The sequence below is a fragment of the Pleurodeles waltl genome, chromosome 5 (genome assembly GCF_031143425.1).
Source record: "Pleurodeles waltl isolate 20211129_DDA chromosome 5, aPleWal1.hap1.20221129, whole genome shotgun sequence".
Classification (NCBI taxonomy): Eukaryota; Metazoa; Chordata; class Amphibia; order Caudata; family Salamandridae; genus Pleurodeles; species Pleurodeles waltl.
The window spans coordinates 847,328,266-847,347,565 of record NC_090444.1 but is presented as its reverse complement, the minus strand read 5'-3'; the positions used below and the strand labels follow the sequence as shown (position 1 = coordinate 847,347,565).

At 44.7% G+C, this 19,300-nt stretch overlaps 1 protein-coding gene across 3 annotated transcripts in view; it reads right to left on the bottom strand.

Moving 5' to 3' along the window:
- LOC138296086 (FERM domain-containing protein 6-like) overlaps window positions 1-19,300 on the bottom strand; it is a 1,138,137-nt gene that overhangs the window by 467,575 nt on the left and 651,262 nt on the right. For all 3 annotated transcript variants that reach the window (XM_069234915.1, XM_069234916.1, XM_069234917.1), the window contains exon 6: window positions 2,924-3,079. In XM_069234915.1, the coding sequence (XP_069091016.1) occupies window positions 2,924-3,079 (156 nt within the window). The remainder of the gene's footprint in view (window positions 1-2,923; window positions 3,080-19,300) is intronic.

Genomic DNA, 19,300 nt, shown 5'->3' with positions numbered 1-19,300 from the left:
TGTATCCCGATCAGTGTGGCTTCATGCCAGGAAGAAACATGCGCCATTGTCTCCGGCAGGTCCAGGTGGCGCTTTCGCAAGGGGATCAGCTGGGGGAGGGTTGGCGCTCCTCTTGGTGGACTTTCGCAAGGCTTTCGACACCCTGGCTTCGAACTTCCTGGATGAGGTCCTGGTGTGAATGTGCTTTGGCCTGAAATTTAGGAGCATGGGCCATCTTTTGTACCACAGCCCTTCCGCGCAGGTGTGGGTTAATGGTATTCAATCAGATTATTTTCCGAATGGGTGGGGGACACGTCAGGGATGCCACCTCTCCCCCTTTCTGTTTGCTCTAGCCATTGAGCCGCTGGCCTACCTCCTCTGTGGTGATCTATTGATCGATGGTTGGAGGTGAGGGACTAGCCATGAAGACAGGGTGTCCTTATATGCGGACAATGTCATGTTGTTCCTGGGGCGGCCCCAGTGCTCCGGACCTTGTTGCCTTGAACTCCTGAAACTGTATGGTGAGGCCTCCGGGCTATGCTTAAACCCCAGGAAGTCACTGTTGGTGGAGGTGGCGGCACTGCGGGTGGAGTGGACTGGTGCCCAGACATCCCGGTAAAGCGAAACGCCTTCAAATACTTGGGTGTTCATCTCTAACAGCTCCTGGATTTGGCATGGCAATTGAACTTCCAGCCCCTATCATGCGCTCTGAAGGGAGACTTGACCTGCAAGAATTGTTTGCCTTTGAACCCACTGGGTCACAATGCCCTTTTCAAAATGATCTGCCTCCCCGCTATTTGTATGTCCTGACAAACATCCCCTACTTGGTGCCCCGCGCCTGGTTACGATCCCTCACCTCCAAGCTCACCTCCTTTATATGGGGGGGAAGGCGCCACTGAGTGGCCTTTTGCTCTGCGTGTAAATCTCCCTATGAGGGTGAATTGGGAGTGCCGGACCTCTACGTCTACTACTTGGTGGCCCAGTTGGTCCCGGTCAACAAGTGGTTTACTGGGGGATGGGATGACCCAGCCTACCGCTTGGAGCTCGGTCATCTTGGATTCAAGGGCCTGCTGGGTTTGTTCTATGGTGGTCCAGTCCCCCAGGTGGCCCTGAATTGCACGTGGGTGGCGGTGCGGTTCTGGCAAGCAGCTCTGAGGTTGATGGGCTGGGACCGACACCTCACCAAGCTGATGCCCCTGTGATATGGAACGTGGCTGCAGCAGGTGTCTTTACTGGAGGTCTTTAGACAATGGGATGCCAATGGAATTACACTGGTAACACTTTGATGTCCTTTCAGCAGCTGAAGGAGCAATATGCCCTATCCAAATCCCAATTTTTTCGCTTCCTTCAGATGCACCATGCCCTGTGGGCACACCTGTCGTCCAATTTCTCTCTCCCTGATTACAGTCCACTCAAGGCAAACCTGTTATCAGGGCGCTTTGGGAAGTGTGCCATTACCCAAATCTACCGATCTTTGCTTACTAACCCACCGGATGGCTTCGCCAGGCTGAGGGAATGGTAGGCGGCCTGGGTGGGAGAGGTGGACGAGGATGACTGGAGAGAGGCTTACCTAGCACCAAAGGAACTGCCAATTTACGCCAGGTAAGGAATGGTCCAGATAAATTACTTTCATATGACATACCTGTCCCCGCGGCAACCCTGACACATAAGCCGGCGATTCCCCTCCGCCTGCATGAGATTTGGTCAACTGGGGTGCGGACCTGTTGCACGTAGCATGGGAGTGTCCCGAGATGTGTCTATTCTGGGTAGGGGTGGAGCGGAAGATCTCAGAGGTCCTTGGGTATCCCATTGAATTGAATGTGAGGGTGCCACTGTTGGGCCTTCTGGAGGAGCTGGGGGGACTGAGAGTTGACTGAATATTCATAGGGGTCGCCTGCCTGGTGGCCAAGAGAGACACTGCACAGCTCTGGAGAAGCCCGGTGGTGCTGTCAATTTCGAAGTGGCGAACTGGAGTGGACAGGTGCTCTCAACTAGAAAAGCCAATCTACGAGGCTGTCTGCAAAAATATGGAAAAATATGGGGAAAATGGCAGGCTCACCGGGGGCTGACTTTTTAAACAGTGTTATTATGTTTTCTTTGGGGAGAAGGGGAGAGTTGTCATTTGTGGGAAGGTACTGCTCTGCCTCATACAATGGTGCTATCATGTTCTCACTGTCATGTCTGTTTTCCTTTCCCTTTTTGTTCTCACGCTTACATAAATTAAAATTGGTTATAAAAAAAAAAAGGTTTGGGGGTGTGAGCTGCAACTTTTTCAACAATCACACTGTCATATAATATTAAAATGCATTATACAACATGCAGGGTGCATGAGGGATGCCCAAAGGGCACTGAAAAGAAGTTGAATGTGGACTGGTAGGTGTATTAAGCAATAGAAAACACAATAATTTGTGAAATAACAAACATTTTCAAGGAATTCGAAACGGAAGGGGAGAAAGTGTGTTTGTGTTTTTATCTGTGTGTATGTCAAATTTCCTGGTGAAATCTGACAAACATCCCACCATACCTGACTGAAAGCACCTGTACCCAACTATTCACCAGAAAATACACTTTTACACGTAACGCCCAAACAACCCCCCTTAAGTTATCTCCCTGAATGAGCATATTGAAGGAGAGTGAAGCAAGCCATACGCTCCCATGAAGTGCTAAAACACAAACAACAAAATATAGTTTTCTCATGTCAGTAGAGGATAGATACAACTCATCAACTCAAAAAGATGGCTCCGCTCCAAAGGTAGGACAAAAATAGTGAAAAATGCATCCAAACTCAGGCAAGGGACTGTATGCATTATTATATTGTATACAATCCATATTGAACAGAAGGCAGATAAAGCTCTCTGCAACAAGACCTGAAAAGACAATAATAAACATTCAATTACAAGAACACATGTGAATAAAGTATTTCGAACTTTTAATTTCTGCTTACTTTTTGCAATCTGTAGCAGTGTACTGGCACATCTTCCAGCAAGCAGGACTCCTTAATGAATTTTAGCACTGCCTTCTTGGCAGGCAAGCCTTGCAGTTCTTCGTGCATTTCTGGGGCATGCTTCAGAATGTATTTAATACCTCGCTTCGCGATTATCTAGAGAAGGAGAGTAATAAGACAAGTAATAATTTTCAGAATTTATTTTTATTTTTGTTTGAAGGAGCAAAGTAGGGTGATACAAAAATATCAGGAGACATTCAACTGGTGGGATCCAGCAATAGTACAATAGATTAAAAAATGCAATAGTAATAAACAGCACAAGCAACATGGACTGTTTTTCCTGTACATAAGATGCATCATGTCTAGTTTCAACAGAATAAGCAACAAAGTGGTGTATGTTTAAGTTATATTCGACTACACAGTAAAACACTGAGGGCCTCATTTACTAGAAAGTGGCGGGCACTACACCAAATTTTGCCAGTGTCACATTGCGTCACTTCAGAAACTCAGGGATGCGCAGTATTTAAGACAATACGGCACACCCCTTTGTTTTCCCTAGAGCTGACGCTAAATGTAGCTGCCTTGAGCCTATGCAGGCACCGTTGCATCACAGTGCAAGGGTGGCTTTTTGCAGGGAATGATTGTTTATGTGCAGGAAGGTGTCCCTTCCTACACATAAACAAACCATAATGGTGATTTGTTACTTAATCATCATTATACAATGATTGTTTATGTGCAGGAAGGGACACCTTCCTGCACATAAACAATCATTCATGGCGTTTTGCTCTATGTGTGCTGCAGAAAGCAGCACACAAAAAAAGCAGAAACAAGGAGAAATAAAAGTATTTCTCTATGTTGTGCGATGCTAACGCCACCCCTGAGGTGGCGTTAGTTTTTGGCACTGCCTCAGGTTTACAATGTATCATAAATATGGGGCAGCGTCAAAATGCAACGGGTGTTGCGGTGGAACACCCAAAGCAACACCCATTGCACACCCCTTTCATGATAAGTGATGCGTGTAAAGGGGCCATATTTACAAGGTGGGGTTAAGTCACAAAAAGTGGCTTAACGCTGAATTGTAAATTGAAAATTTGGCGCTGCGATGCTCCAGTAGCACAAGCGCCTCGTAAATGAGGCCCTCAGACCATTATTCCACAATAGTGTGTTCATGAACGCCATACTTTCACATGTTTTTGTGGATATTCTCTGGGCTCCCAAGCACTCAGGATTCATTTAAACCCATCATCCACTTTGTGATACTTGGGGTGTTTGAAGAGCGTCAGCCCTGAGCGATATCGCATTTGGCGATAATCAAGGCCATGCCAAGAAACAGTTTTTGTGTATTTGGAAACATTCGGAGAACTCTACAATGTAAAATTATGTTTCGTAGATCGGCAGTTTCAGTGTGTCATCTAAGACAGAGTGGTGATGTGCCACCCCTTGTGTCATGTTTCTTGTGTATAGTATATAGCAGTGGTTCCCAACCTGTGGTCCGGGAACCCCTGGGGCTTCCACAAAGCCTTCTCAGGAGTCCGTGACTGTTTAGAAAATTAACTAATAACAGAGTAATAAAGTATATATAAATAAAGCAGCTAAATGTAGAACTGAAAGTTTTAAAATGTACTGTAAGTGTCAAGGAATTTGGAATTGGAGGATAAAAAATAAATTAGTAGGCTCAGATTGATTTGAGGGAGCAGTGCTGGTGCATCAAACAGAATACAGTATGGATGATGGGTGGCTTCAATTGAATTTTAAAAAGCCCCAACCGTCCTATAATATTTTTTATTTTATCTGTTTGCAAATTAAATCAAATGTGTTTTCATTTGTGTATGTATTTGATTAAATGCTTGTTTCTGCTTTTTTTGTGTGTATTGTTCTGAGGTTCAGATCATCAACAATGTATTGGCCTGGGTACCCAGCTTCCAGTAACAACTCAGTTGGGGGTCCCCGGTTTTCAATAATGATTCAGTGGGGGTCCCCAGATCCCAGTAATGATACAGCGGGGGTCCACAGAAGACAAAAGGTTGGGAACCACTGGTATATAGGATGTAGGTTTTTGAATTGTCTGGTTCGGAAATGGATGGGTATCGTGCTGTCTCTGGGCGCAGCCACTGCCCCTCTCCACTCAATATCCTTTGAGGGATCCGAGTCTATTTCCCTTTGTTGGGTGGTAAAGGTTATTTTTGAAATATTCATTCCTTTATGACATTGCATAGATCACTTGCAGCATTTATGTGAGGAGAAGGTCGGATCCTCTCAGCACACTCTGCCACCGAGTACCAACACAAAAGGTATTCACCCATTCATATTTGTTTTATTTAATAAAACCCGATCCAACCAATTTGTTGGCAGGGTATTATAACACTAGGACAAAGATTCAAATTGGGCTAATATTATTCTTCACACACATGTTCTATCTGCATTTGGCACCTAACCCCTTCGCTGCAGGCCTTTACCCCCTCAGGTGCCAGGCCTTTTTTTGGCTATTTGGGGCAGGGAGCGCTTAGGCCCTCGTAACTTTTTGGCCACATAAGCTGCCCATGCCAAATTGTCATCCTTTTTTCCAACATCCTAGGGATTCTAGAGGTACCCAGACGTTGTGGGTTACCCTGAAGGAGACCAAGAAATTAGCCAAAATACAGTGAAAATTTCGTTTTTTTAAAAGAATAGGAAAAATGGGCTGCAGATGAGGGCTTGTGTTTTTTTCCCTATAATTGGCATTAACAAAACGTTTTCAGTGCTAAAATCACCAGCTTCCCAGCTTTTCAGGAACAGGCAGACTTGAATCAGAAAACCCAATTTGTCAACACAAGTTTGGCATTTTACTGGGACATGCCCCATTTTTACGATTTGTTGTGCTTTCAGCCTCGTTCCAGTCAGTAACAGAAATAGGTGTGAAACCAATGCTGGATCCCAGACACCTAAACATTTCTGAAAAGTAGACAAAATTCTGAATTCAGCAATGGGTAATTTGTGTAGATCCTACAATGGTTTCCTACAGAAAATAACAACTGAAATAAAAAAATATTGAAATTGAGGTGAAAAAAACAGCCATTTTTCTCTACGTTTTACTCTGTAACTTTTGCCTGCCATGCCAGATTTTTTAAAGCAATATACAGTTATGTATGCTTGACTCTTCTAGTTGCGAGAATATACAGGGCTTGTAGGTTCATCAAGAAATCTAGGTACCCAGAGCCAATAAATGAGTTGCACTTTGCAGGGGGTTTACATTCTATACCGGGTATACAACAATTCATTTGCTGAAATATAAAGAGTGAAAAATAGGTATCAAGAAAACCTTTGTATTTCCAAAAAGGGCACAAGATAAGGTGTTGAGGAGCAGTGGTTATTTGCACATCCCTGAATTCTGGGGTGCCCATACTAGCATGTGAATTACAGGGCAGTTCTCAAAGAGACGCCTTTTTTACACACTGTCTTATATTTGGAAGGAAAAAATGTAGATAAAGACAAGGGGCAATAACACTTGTTTTGCTATTCTATGTTTCCCCATGTCTCCCGATAAAAATGGTACCTCACTTGTGTGGGTAGGCCTAGCGCCCGCGTCAGGAAATGCCCCAAAACACATCGTGGACCCATCACATTTTCCCAAAGAAAAATACCTGTTTTTTGCAAAGTGTCTAGCTGTGGATTTTGGGCTGTAGCTCAGCCGGCACCTAGGGAAACCTACCAAACCTGTGCATTTTTGAAAACTAGAGACCTAGGGGAATCCAAGATGGGGTGACTTGTGGGGCTCTCACCAGGTTCTGTTACCCAGAATCCTTTGCAAACCTCAAAATGTGGCTACAAAAACACTTTTTCCCTCACATTTCGGTGACAGAAAGTTCTGGAATCTGAGAGAAGCCACAAATTTCCTTTAACTCAGCGTTCCCCCCAAGTCTCCCGATAAAAATGGTACCTCACTTGTGTGGGTAGGCCTTGTGCCCATACTAGCATGTGAATTACAGGGCAGTTCTCAAAGAGACGTCTTTTTTACACACTGTCTTATATTTGGAAGGAAAAAATGTAGAGAAAGACAAGGGGCATTAACACTTGTTTTGCTATTCTATGTTTCCCCATGTCTCCCGATAAAAATGGTACCTCACTTGTGTGGGTAGGCCTTGTGCTCGCAACAGGAAATGCCCCAAAACACTATCTGGACACATCAAAATGATCAAATAGAAAACTACCTGTTTTTGCGGGGGCACCTACGTTTTTGGTCCTGGGCTCAGCAGCCATCTAGAGAAACCTACCAAATCCAGATATTTCTGAAAACTAGACACCCGAGGGAGTCAAGGGAGGTGTGACTTGCATTGATTCCCCAAGGTTTTCTTACCCAGAATCCTCAGCAAACCTCAAATTTAGCTAAAAAAAAACCACATTTTTCCCACATTTCTGTGTGGGATCACCGCACCGGGACAAATTTCCTACCACCCAACGTTCCCCTCAGACTCCAGGTAAAAATTATACCTCACTTGTGTAGGTGGGCCAAGTGTTTGTGCCAGGGAAGAGCCAAAAACACGTCGAAATTGAGGGGAAACCAAAGTGGGTCCAAAGGGGCAGTTTGAAAAATATATATTTTAGGCTGACAAGGTGCAGCAGAAACTTTATTGGTATAGATGAGACAATGCTGGGTGGTAGGAATTTTGTGGACTCCTGCAGATTCCGGAAGGTTCCATCACAAAAATGTGGGAAAAATTTGTGTTTTCCAGCAAAGTTGCATGCTTGCAGGACATTGTGGGTAAGGAAATGGTGAGGTGTGCATGTGAAGCACACCACCCTGGAATCAAATAGATGTTTAGTTTTCAGATGTGTCTAGGTCTTGTGGATTTTTCTACATGGCAGCGTTCCAAAGTAAAAAAAAAAGTGCAGCCTCACCATTCCAAGTGGGACAATTTTGAGAGTTACCAAGCATTCATGGCCCAAATGTAAAACCAAAAGCAAAAATAATCAAATGTCCTCTTGCTTGTCATGGGATAAGATGTTTTAGTGTGCGGGGGAAAGCTGAAAGACTGTTAGCCCCTTCAGTTTGGGTGGGGGCATAACCAGGCCCATACTGGTTGGTAACCACCACCCCACTATTTTCTTTCATTTTTTTTATTCCCTGGCATCTAGTAGACTTTCTGTCCCCCCCGGGATGTGGATTGGGGGTAATTGCTCCATTTATTTGGGGTGGGGGTATGGCCATACCCCCAACCTCTTATTTTGAGAAACAAAATCTTCCCTGGTCTCTGGTGGGCTTTCTGCCCCCCTTGGGGGCAGATGGGCCTTCCAAAAATAGGCCAATCTGTAATGTGCCCCATGGGGAGCGACCCTTGCCCAAGGGGCTGCCCTCCCAAACAAAACACACACATACACACACACCAATCCATGGTGTCTAGAGACTTCTGCCCCCTTTGGGGGCAGATTGGCCTAACAAAAACAGGCTGATCTGCCAGAAATGGACTAAATACAATTTGCCCCCCAGGGGAGTGACCCTTGTCAAAGGGGTCGCTCCCCATACATAAAAACATAAAGTAAATAAAAAAATATATATATCCCTGATGTCCAGAGGTTTCTGCCCCCCCCCCCGGGGGGCAGATATGCCTAATTATACTTGCCAAAGGGGCCGCTCCCCTTATTCGTTAGTATAAAAATAAAAATAAATCCCTGGTGTCTTGTGGTTTCTGCCCACCAGGGGCAGATCGCCTAATTATATTAGGCCGATCTATCCCCAGGGGAGGCAGAAATGGCCTAAAAATAATATGGACCCCCGGGAGCGACCCTTGCCTAAAGGGTCGCTCCCCAAACATAAAATAAATAAATAAATAAATAAACAAACAAAAAATGTATCCCTGGTGTCTAGTGATTTTCTGCCCCAGGACAGGGGTGGGGGGTTGGGGGGCGGGTGGCAGAAAAGGCCTCGAAATAATTTGCCCCCCAGGCGAGCGCCCCTTGCCCAAGGGGCCCCTCCCCATATTTCAAATGCAAAAAAAAAAAGAATTCCCTGGTGTCTAGTGGGCATGAAATGCTCACACCATGAAAGGAGAGGAAAGGCCTTTTTCTCCTTCAATCGACTTCCAGCGCCAGGGGAAGGCCTCTGATGAGGTCAGCGCGCGAAAGCATGCTGACATCATCAGACACCACAGAGAGGGTCTGGTGGGGGGGCAGGGGGTGTATGGGGTAGCGATTCCCCTTCCATATCTGCCCAGGGGAGAGGGGTGCTCAGCCATCTGGGGGAGCGCTGGCGCTCCCCCCGGGGGCCCAGAGCAGGACAAGCTGGTCTCGTCCTCGACACCAGAGGGTGAGACCAGCTTGTCCAGGGCACCCTAGGGGTTAAAGCACTTCACTAGTACTACCCCTGCTTTTAGAAATAGTTCCGCAGAAGATGACCAAACAATAAAGCATTGTGCCCAGTGAAGAAGCATAATTAAGTTAGTCCAGGAAGGGAACAATTCATGGTGGCAAGTCACATTATTCATCAGTTCTTACAATTACAGGTAACCTCCATGTCTCATAAATCTTGCATCAACTATTTTTAATTAGAATTATAGATGGATAACAGTGAATTACTGGGGTGTTTATCATGTCACTCAGAATCTCTAAACGAAAAACAATGCTAATAATCCACTTTTTTATCAGTTTATAATTTTATGTTATGTACAGCCTTCAAAATCATCTGCCACTGCATTCAACTGCTAAGCAGGGACTTAAGAGTAATGAGAGAGCCATACACAACAAGACTTCATTCTCGACCTGTATGTAAAAAAAAAACATTCTTGCATCCTAAACCGACCCACACCACCTTCCCTGCCTTTCTATCCCCTCCTGCAGCTTTGCTTACTTCTTTCAGTCAAAACAGACAGGCAGCTCTCAGACAGCCCTGTCTGGCCTGGAAGGCCTTTATGACATAGGAAAAGTGTGTAATTAGTTTTGTTACCAACTCTTGCTTCCTCATAGCAGTGACTAACCAGATTTACAATCTGGGGGTTAATGATCCACTGAAGCCATTCATAACAAAGGCATTAGAAGGTCTAGACACTACAACGTGCTGCATCGTAACCACTTACTTCAAATGTTGCCCCTTTGGCAGACGTTTAACAGCATGCAGGGGGGCACTAAAATGTACTATGCCCTGAGAATAAAACATATTGTGTGTGCATCTGCACTGGAAAAAAGGGGGTTCCCTAATTTACAAGCGACTGTCACCACTGTGCAAATGACGAAAGGCCCTCTTTTGACTGGATGACTTATGAGTCCTTCTGTGATACAAAAAAAAAAAGTGCCCCTGGGGGCAACCACTGCAGAGGCCTAAATCCTAACAATGCCTATTATCCGATGCTGAAAAATATATAAATCTGTGTGCCTTCCAAAGGTTAGGCTGGACTCTAGAACACTCCCTCCATTTAGAGGCTACATGTTACATCTACTGACCTCATACAACTTCCTGCACACTCTCATCAGAACACATTTACAGAGCTATAAAGTGGGGGCATTAACAAACAGTCTTCAGCAAAATGCAGGATCCTGCACCCTTACCTCTTGTGGCTTAGCTTCCTATTCTGAGCTCTGTATGTGACTGTTAGACCTGTCAGCCTTAGGGTGGTCTTCCCCCAAACCTTTTGCCTACTTGCCTCCATTTTGTCTGGATTTTTGCTCTGTTGGCCTTAGTCTGTGAACTTTACCACTGCTAACAAGTGCTAAAGTGCATGTGTTCACTCCCCTAAACATGGTTTGATTGGCATATACCTGATTGGCATATTTAATTTACAAGTAAGTCCCTTGTAAATTGGTATTCTGTTAGAAATGAGGTCTCTGGTTGGCAGTTAGCCGAGATGCAGGCGGTGCGTGGATTTCAGCCGCGAAGTGGGTGGCGCATTGTTTTCCAGCCGTGTTTCAAGTGGTGCATTGACATTTTTCCTGCAGGGCTCCCTGTGCGTGGATTTCAGTCCTTGTTCTACCAGCGTCACCTTCAAGGGCCCAGGGACTGAATAGGGCACCACTTGACTAGGCAGGAGTCTCAGCAGAGAGTCCCAGTGCTGGCTGAGGAAGTCTTTGATGGCCCTGAGACTTAAAAACAGGAGGCAAGCTCAGTCCAAGCCTTTGGGGATTCTTCTCAAGCAGGAATATACCACAAAGTCCAGTCTTTGTCCCCTTCCTCTGGCAAAAGAAGCAACTGCAGGATAGTCCAACAAAGCACAGGTAGGGGCAGCACTTCTCCTCAGCTCTTCTCCTTGGCAAAGGCTCCTCTTGGTTCCAGAAGTAAATCTAAAAATCTGGGGTTTTGGGTCCACTACTGATACCCCTTTCTGCCTTCGAAGTAGGCAAGCTTCAAATGAAAGTCTCTGTTGTTCACAAGAACCTGCCTTGCCCAGGCCTGGCACACACCAGGGGGTTGGAGACTGTATTGTGTGAGGGCAGACACAGCCCATTCAGGTGTAAGTGACCACTCCTCCCTCCACTCTAGCTCCGATGGCTCATCAGGATATGCAGGCTACACCCCAGCTCCCTTTGTGACACTGTCTAGAGGGGATTCACAAACAGCCTGTCAGTCTGACCCAGACAGGGAATACACAAGCAGGCAGAGTCATAGAATGGTTTAAGTAAGAAAATGCCCACTTTCTAAAAGTGGCATTTTCAAACTGACAATTTAATAAACAACTTTACCAAAAGATGTATTTTTAAATTGTGAGTTCAGAGACACCAAACTCCCAATTTCTGCCTGCTCCCAAAGGGAAACTGCACTTTAAGGATATTTAAAGGCAGCCCCCATGTTAACCTACGAGAGGGATAGGTCTTGCAACAGTGAAAAACATATCAGAACATGCCCTACCTTAACACACACTGGACCCTGCCCATGGGGCTATCTAGAGCCTACCTTAGGGGTGCCTTACATGTATAAAAAGGGAAGGTTTAGGCCTGGCAAGTGGGTATACGTGCCAGGTCAAATTGGCAGTTTACAACTGCGCACACAGACACTGCAGTGGCGGGTCTGAGGCATGCTTACAGGGCTACTCATGTGGGTGGCGCAACCAGTGCTGCAGGCCCACTAGTAGCATTTGATTTACAGGCCCTGGGCACCTCTAGTGCACTTTACCAGGGACTTACTTGTATATCAAATATGCCAATCATGGAAAATCCAATTACACATACAATTCACACAGTGAGCACTTGCACTTAAGCACTGGTCAGCAGTGGTAAAGTGCCTAGAGTACCAACAACAGCAAAAACAGAAGCCAGCACACAGTCAAAACAATGGGAAGCAGAGGCAAAAAAGACAGTGGAGACTATGCCAAGGATGCCAGGTCTAACATATACCATATACCCAGGGACTGTATACCAAATGCTACCAGTGGGCCTTTCAGCACGTATTATGCCGCCCACTTAAGTGGCACCTTAAAACTTGTCCCAGGCCTGCCATTGCAGCCTAAGGCAGTGCTCCACTGCCATCTCAACTTGGATTTTAAAACCCTTTGCCAAGCCTTAAACACCCCTTTAGTTAATATAAGTCACCCCTAAGTTAGGCCCTAAGTAGCCCATAGGGCAGGGTGTTGTGTAATTAAAAGGTAGGTAATGTACTTTTTGGTTTTGCATGTCCTAGTAGTGAAAAACTCCCAAATTAATTGTTCTCACTGCTGAGAGTCCTACCCCTCCCATAGGGTACCATTGGGGATTCCTTATTAAAATTAATAAGTTGTAATTCCTAAACCACAGGTTGTAGAGATGTCATGTTTGGCACCTATGAACTTGTAATGATAAACCATTTTTAATGGTAAAATCTGATTTATTATCACAAGTTTGAAAAAGACACTTTTAAAAAGTTGGCATGTTCCTGCCCTTAGTCCTCTGTGCCTGTAACCTGTCTTAGGTCACATGGCTGGGTGTAACTGACAGTTGGTACTGTGTGAATTCACCCCCGTCACACAATAAGGGGATTAGCAGAGTCTTATTGGGCCAATAACTGACTTGATGGGTGTGCGGAGTTAAGCACAGCACCACTTGCACACCACTTGCAACTGATTAGTCTGGGCTCTGCCACCACACAATCGGCTTAATGACCCAGTATTGTCAGTGCAGCCAGCTAGGAGCCAGGAAATTCCTGAGACTTCAAAAAACCCTTCTGGAAACTTTTTCAAACTTCCAGGAGTAGGGCACCTGGGTATAAATTAGCACTCTCAGACCTGCTCCTCAGTTCACTACTGGACCGGTGGAAGGACTCTCAAACGACTGTCTGCTGTTGTGATCTGCTATGCACTCTGCTATACTACTGCTGTGTCTGGAAGGACTGCTGTGCCGCCTGGAGCCTGCTTGGGACCTTCAGAGACAAGCCCTGCTGCAGAGCCCTGCAATACCACCTACACCCAGTACTCCAGAAGTGACTCCAAGGGCTTGATCAGCTGGTCTTCTGTTCTGAGCCACAGGGACATAACAGGCTCCCACCATCTTACACCTCCACCTGGACCCAGCCTCCTGCACCCCCAAGAGGTCTCCCTCCACTCCTGGACCCTTGGTTGTAAGCTAAAGGTGCTCAGGTGGCCATTATCTAAAACGGAGGACTTTCTATTGGAAACCTTATAATTTAAAACATCATACCTCCGGTTCTACTAAATTGATTTTGATGGTTTTGGTGTCAAATAATTTATTAAAAATGTTCTCTACTTTTATAAATTGGTTTTGTTTCATTGTGTTGTAGTTTCACTGTGTTTCTGTTTGTGTACTGCATATATATTTAACACACTGCCTCTAAGTTTAGCCTGACTGTGTTTTATGCCTAGCTACCCAGGATTAAGCACAGGTTATTTAGTGACTTTGTGTTGATCATCCTGCAAGGGATTGTGGCTGTTGCTTCACCAGGGTTCACACCCCAGTCAACCAACAACCCAATTTCTCACAATGACTTTCATCCCACAGGTATGTCCGAAATTGGGAAAGCTGAGTTGTAATGGCTACTAATAATGGTGGCGAACATTCACCTAATACAGGATGATAAGTCTGCCAACTTGTCTGGAGAAGCTAACTGTGCAAAAGAGCACCTTGCAAAGGGTGGAAGACTTTCACTAAATAGTAAGGGGCAAATTTACAAGAATAGTGGTGCAGGGGAGCACAGCAAGTAACCTTGCTGGATTGTCCGGCACCACAGGAAAAGGGTAGAAATGCACCATATTTACGAAATGCAGTGCATTTCTGTCCTTTCCGTCTGTGCTGGCACCCTTTTGGCTGCCTAGCGCCAATGCAGGCACCCTTGACCCATGGAGCAAGGGTGCCTGCATTGCATGCAGGATTGTTTTTGTGTATTGTGCAGGAAGGGATACCTTTCTGCACAAAAACAATCCATGAAGGAGTTTTCCTTTTTCTATGTGTGCTGCATTTTTTAGCACTCGCAGAAAGAGGAAAAAGCAAGGACAAATAAAGATATTTGTCCTTGTTACGCCTCCCCTGGGGAGGCGTATGGTTTTGAAAACCCACTGCAATGCCTAAGGAACGCCCCCTGATGCAGTGCCAGACAACGAACTACTCTCACTGCCTTGCCTTTCTTAATTTGTATGAGGCCATGAAAAGACACGCACAGTGGCTTTGCATTTGCGTGGCCTCATAGAAATGGGCCAGCACTCTGCGCAACCGGAGTATCAAAAAAGTGATAATCCGACACAGCACAGGACTTGTAAATATGCCCCTGAGTATTGTATTCTCCAATAAAACGTAAGCATTCAAAAGAGAATAGACATATTGATACTGACAATATACCCTAATTGATGGGTGAAATTCAAGTGTTCACAGTTCCTAGTGGAAATTGCAATATCTACCATTCCACAAATTATTGCTGGAAGCACATTAGCATGGGAAAAATATTACATACTAATGTGCTGGCAGCAATGATTTGAAGGGGCTTCGCCTTCCACCACCATCATTCTCTTAAGTAGGATGCATAGTCGTTAGCCTCTGGTGTTGTCATCATTTTCATAGTGGGAGGTAGTTTTTAGTCATAATGGGCGGTAGTTTCTGTCCAGTGATAGCGAATATAATTCCTCATCCATAGTCGTGGTAGAAATGCTGTCGTTTCGAAATTTTCATCAAGGTTTATAGACGTTTTTGATCCAATATGAAGTGCCACTGTTTCGTTCACCACCAAATAGTCACCGTAGCTATTTTTGTAACTATTCAGCACTGATCTGAAGAACTGTAGTTCAGTTATGAAAATGTCATGGAAATGTAAACCATGGAATAGGAAAGTTGTCCACACAAATTTTAACAAATCTAAAAAATGTATTAAAAACAATTGTGTGAAGAAAGGATTTTTGTTGAAAAGCAAAGAACGAATGCCATAGTCGGCAGCACGCAAAGTAAGTGGTCCTCATCCAGGAAGACATGCATGTAGGCTGCATCCGGTTTCCAAAAGCACAAGAGAAGAGGATTCACTTCTGCAAGTCATGATTCTCGACCTCAAATATGCCTTCTAGTTTTACTACCTGGGACATGGACTGGGAAGAAAGTAGTGTAACGCTGAAATTACTTGCACTATGTACAAAACTTGCTATCCTGCCTTTGAGAAGACTTTATTCGGTATGAAATAATTAAACCCTTAAATTACATAAACAACAATAAATAACCATAATATCAATAGAACAATAAAATCACAATAATCATAATTTAAAAACAGATCAAACGTCATTTTCAAGGATAATAATCTAAAATGTCCCTTAAAAAACCTCTAGGTTATTACGCCAAGTAATGGCTCCCCTCAAAAACAATCCCAAACCCCTGCATACCAATGCATCTGAGGCCATTTGCAGCCACATAAAAGCAGGACGAAATTGCACAAATCCCTTTGGCCTCAGCAGGGGTAATAAAAAACGTTTTCTAAAAGGTGCGTAAAAAAACACAGAATAATGCAAAATGGGTCAAGGTCTGCAGGGACTCCCCATCATAGGGACCCGATCTGATAGATTTTTCACCATACTGACCTAACGGAGAGCAGAGATTATTTCTGATGACCCCCAAACGGAATTGAGTAATAAGAGTCCTTTCCCTCAGGTAATTTATCACTAGAAGATAGGGTTCAGGACCCACCCCCATCTTTAACATAATAAAATCCCTGACCGATTGTTTCCCTAGTTCCTTTCCCTCTCTTTCAGCCCTCTGAATTCTTAAGAAATTCTCCTTCACACAATTTTTATCCTGGCTAGTCAGACCCTCGGGATAGTAAAACAAATCCGGCCGCCCCAACTCCTGTGCTACCTTTCTTATGTACATCAGCCAGGGAATGCATTTTACATTATCGCAGGCCAAACAATCCCTTAAAATCTCTCTATTAAAAATATCAAATTAATTTCTCCAAATCGAAATCCATAACAAAAGGGGAGCCAACTGAATAGTATCTTGCACACACTCAAGATCTAGTTCTAGATGCAAGCAAAACCCAGAGGTATTTTGACCAACGCCCAATAGTCTTCTACAAAAACGATTTTCTTCAATAATGGGCACTCGGGTGTCCATATACCCCCAGAGTGCTGCACCATACAACAGGACAGGGAGACATTTTCACCTATAGATTTCAAGCAGAGGCTTAATGGGATTGCTTCCTACTCTTACAGCAAAATCAAAAGTGGCACCAACTGAGGCATGGAAGAGCATACTCCTTCTAGCAATAGAAGGTTTCCATGAGCCTTTGTCATCAAAGATTACCCCTAAGTATGGGAATTAATTGACCCTACTAATAGTTTGATCATCAACCTTTAGCTCCCCAACCCTCCTCAAAGGTTTACCACATACCATAAAATGTGATTTCTTATAGTTTATCTCTAGGCCCAAGCCTGACATATAAGATTCGTAGGCTCTAACAGCTTTCCAAAAACTATTTATGGTGCGGGCCATAAGGACCGCATCATCCGCATATGTCAACACCGGGACACTAGTGCCATTCACCTTTGGGACATCCCTACAGTGCTCCACCAAGAAATCTGACAATCCATTAGTATATAAGAGGAACAGAGTAGGGGCCAACACACACCCCTGGCGAACGCCCTTGGTGAGCCTAAAAGTCTCTGAACATTCCCTATTTGTCCCCACCCTCACATTGGCAACCGATCCTGAGTGGAGGTACCGGAGCAGCTCCACAATATCAGGATCCATCCCTAACTGACTTAACCTTTCCCACAATATGTACCGATTTACCTTATCAAAGGCACAACTAAGGTCCATAAAGGCAAGATAGAGGGTGCCCTTCCTAGCTTGCGTACATTTCCCAATTATCATCAGAAGATTAAGGCACTGCTCACGTGTGCCAAGACCTATATATAGTATAAAGCCATACTGATCCCGGCTCAAAATTTCCTTTTCTACCATCCAAGCCTCAATACGCCTTAAGATGATCCGCCCAAAATCTTCCCAGAAGAGTCAAGTAGGGAAATAGGGCAATAGGACTTCGGGTCATTCCGATCCCCCTTTTTAAAAACTGGAATAATACAAGCCCTTCTCCAAGAGGCAGGAACTCCCACAGTAACTGCCGCATTAAGAACATTTAAAAGAACAGGTGCCCATAACCGAGGGCAAGATTTGTACAAATCCATGGGAATGGAGTCCGGGCCCTGGGCTTTATTCCTAGCACTGCCCTGGAGTGCATCAATAACTTCCTGAAGCGAAAACCTGATCGCTAAATTGGGAACCACCACACACTCTTTTTCCCAATTATTTCTTAGAGGGATTCCCTCAAAAATTCTACAGAAATAATTTACACAAACCTCCCGGGCAATATTGCAACCCAAACCCTCGGATGTCTCTGTGACAAAAGACCCTCTATTTACCACCTTCCAGAACAAACCAGGATCCTTCAGGATTGTGGCGCGCTCCAACTCTACCCAGGCCTTTGCTTTAAATATATCCTTACTTTCCCTCAGAGCTCTTTTGTACTCAATCCTTGCAGCTTTCACCGCAGGCCTATCTCTGCGATATTCTTTGAGGGCCGTTTTCATATTTGCCCGGGCATCGTAACAAGCCTTATCAAACCACCAACCTCTGCGCTTGTTGGGACGACTGTCTATCGAAAATAAATAGTCTCTAACTTCTATGTTTACTTCAGCTATTGCATCCATCACTTCTTTTGGGCTCGGAGTCTCTCTCAAAAGTATATCCATAAACAAGGGTAAGTTTCCCCCCACCACCCTCTCAACAACTTGTTGGGCATCTACCTGTTTGCAGCCAAGTCGCCTACCCTGATCTCTTATCTTCACTGTTGCAGGACTGCCCGCCCTAAATTACTTAGAGCCCCTGAAAGTTTAAAGCACACTGTGTGGGGGTTATGATCACTCATACATTCTCCAAGCACCTCTCCACCAATTATCGGATTTTTCAATGACGGAGACACGAAAATGTAGTCAATTGTGGTGCCAGACCCCCTACCCACAAATGGTGAGAGCTGGTGAAAATCTACTACTTCAGTGTCCCAGAAGTTCAAAAGGCCCAACTTCCTAAGTTCCTTAATCAAAGCCCTACCTCTCACATCCTGAATGTCATCCACCAAGTAGTCCACACAGTCGTAGTCAAAGGGATTTACCATTGTACTGAGGCGGCCCAGCTTAGCATTAAAATCTCCTGATACAATGGCACAAAATTCCAACCCCACCTCCTCCATTCTATGTTTCAACACCTGGAGAATGGAGAAAAGAATCCCAATTTGACACCCCCGTCCCATACAGCATTATAAAAATTAACCAAAAAAACATTTCAATTATTAGAAAAAATTACCCAGAGAGGCAATATACCCCTGATGGTTACAATTAATTTGGAAGGCAGCCACTATCTTGGAGAAACGTATTAAGGTAACCAGGCTGGCAAATCTATCATATCAATCCCAAGCAGCCAGCCCCTCAGACCATGTTTCCTGCAGCATAAAAAAAACATAATCAGCCACACACCTAACCCAATCCTGGTCGGATATCTTGGCATCATACCCCACAATATTCCAAGAAATAAGATCACACTTCGAGCCCACCCCCTCCAACGCAATCACAGTCTTGGTGCATTATCAATCCACCCCTGCCAAGTCCGAGTTTATATTGTAATCTGTTCTCCTGCAAATTGGCCGCAGGGCATTCTGGCCTAAGGGGGGGATCCTGCCAAGGTCGGGAGAGGGATCAGGGTCCAGTCGCATATGATTGTAAAAATATCCCAGGGGGGCCATACCAATTGATTCTGCCCTTGAAAAGGCCTGACTATATGAGAAGAGAAGCTGTTGAGCCAGGCCTGGGTATCTGACATTTATAATAACACAATCCTCGACCCCTTCTATTTTCCTCGGCCCAATCCAGTCAATTCTTCGAACAAACAAGACATCTGCTATCCTGCCATTTTTCGAAATCTTTCTGAGTGACCAGAATATACCATATCAAGCAAGCTAGAAGTGGT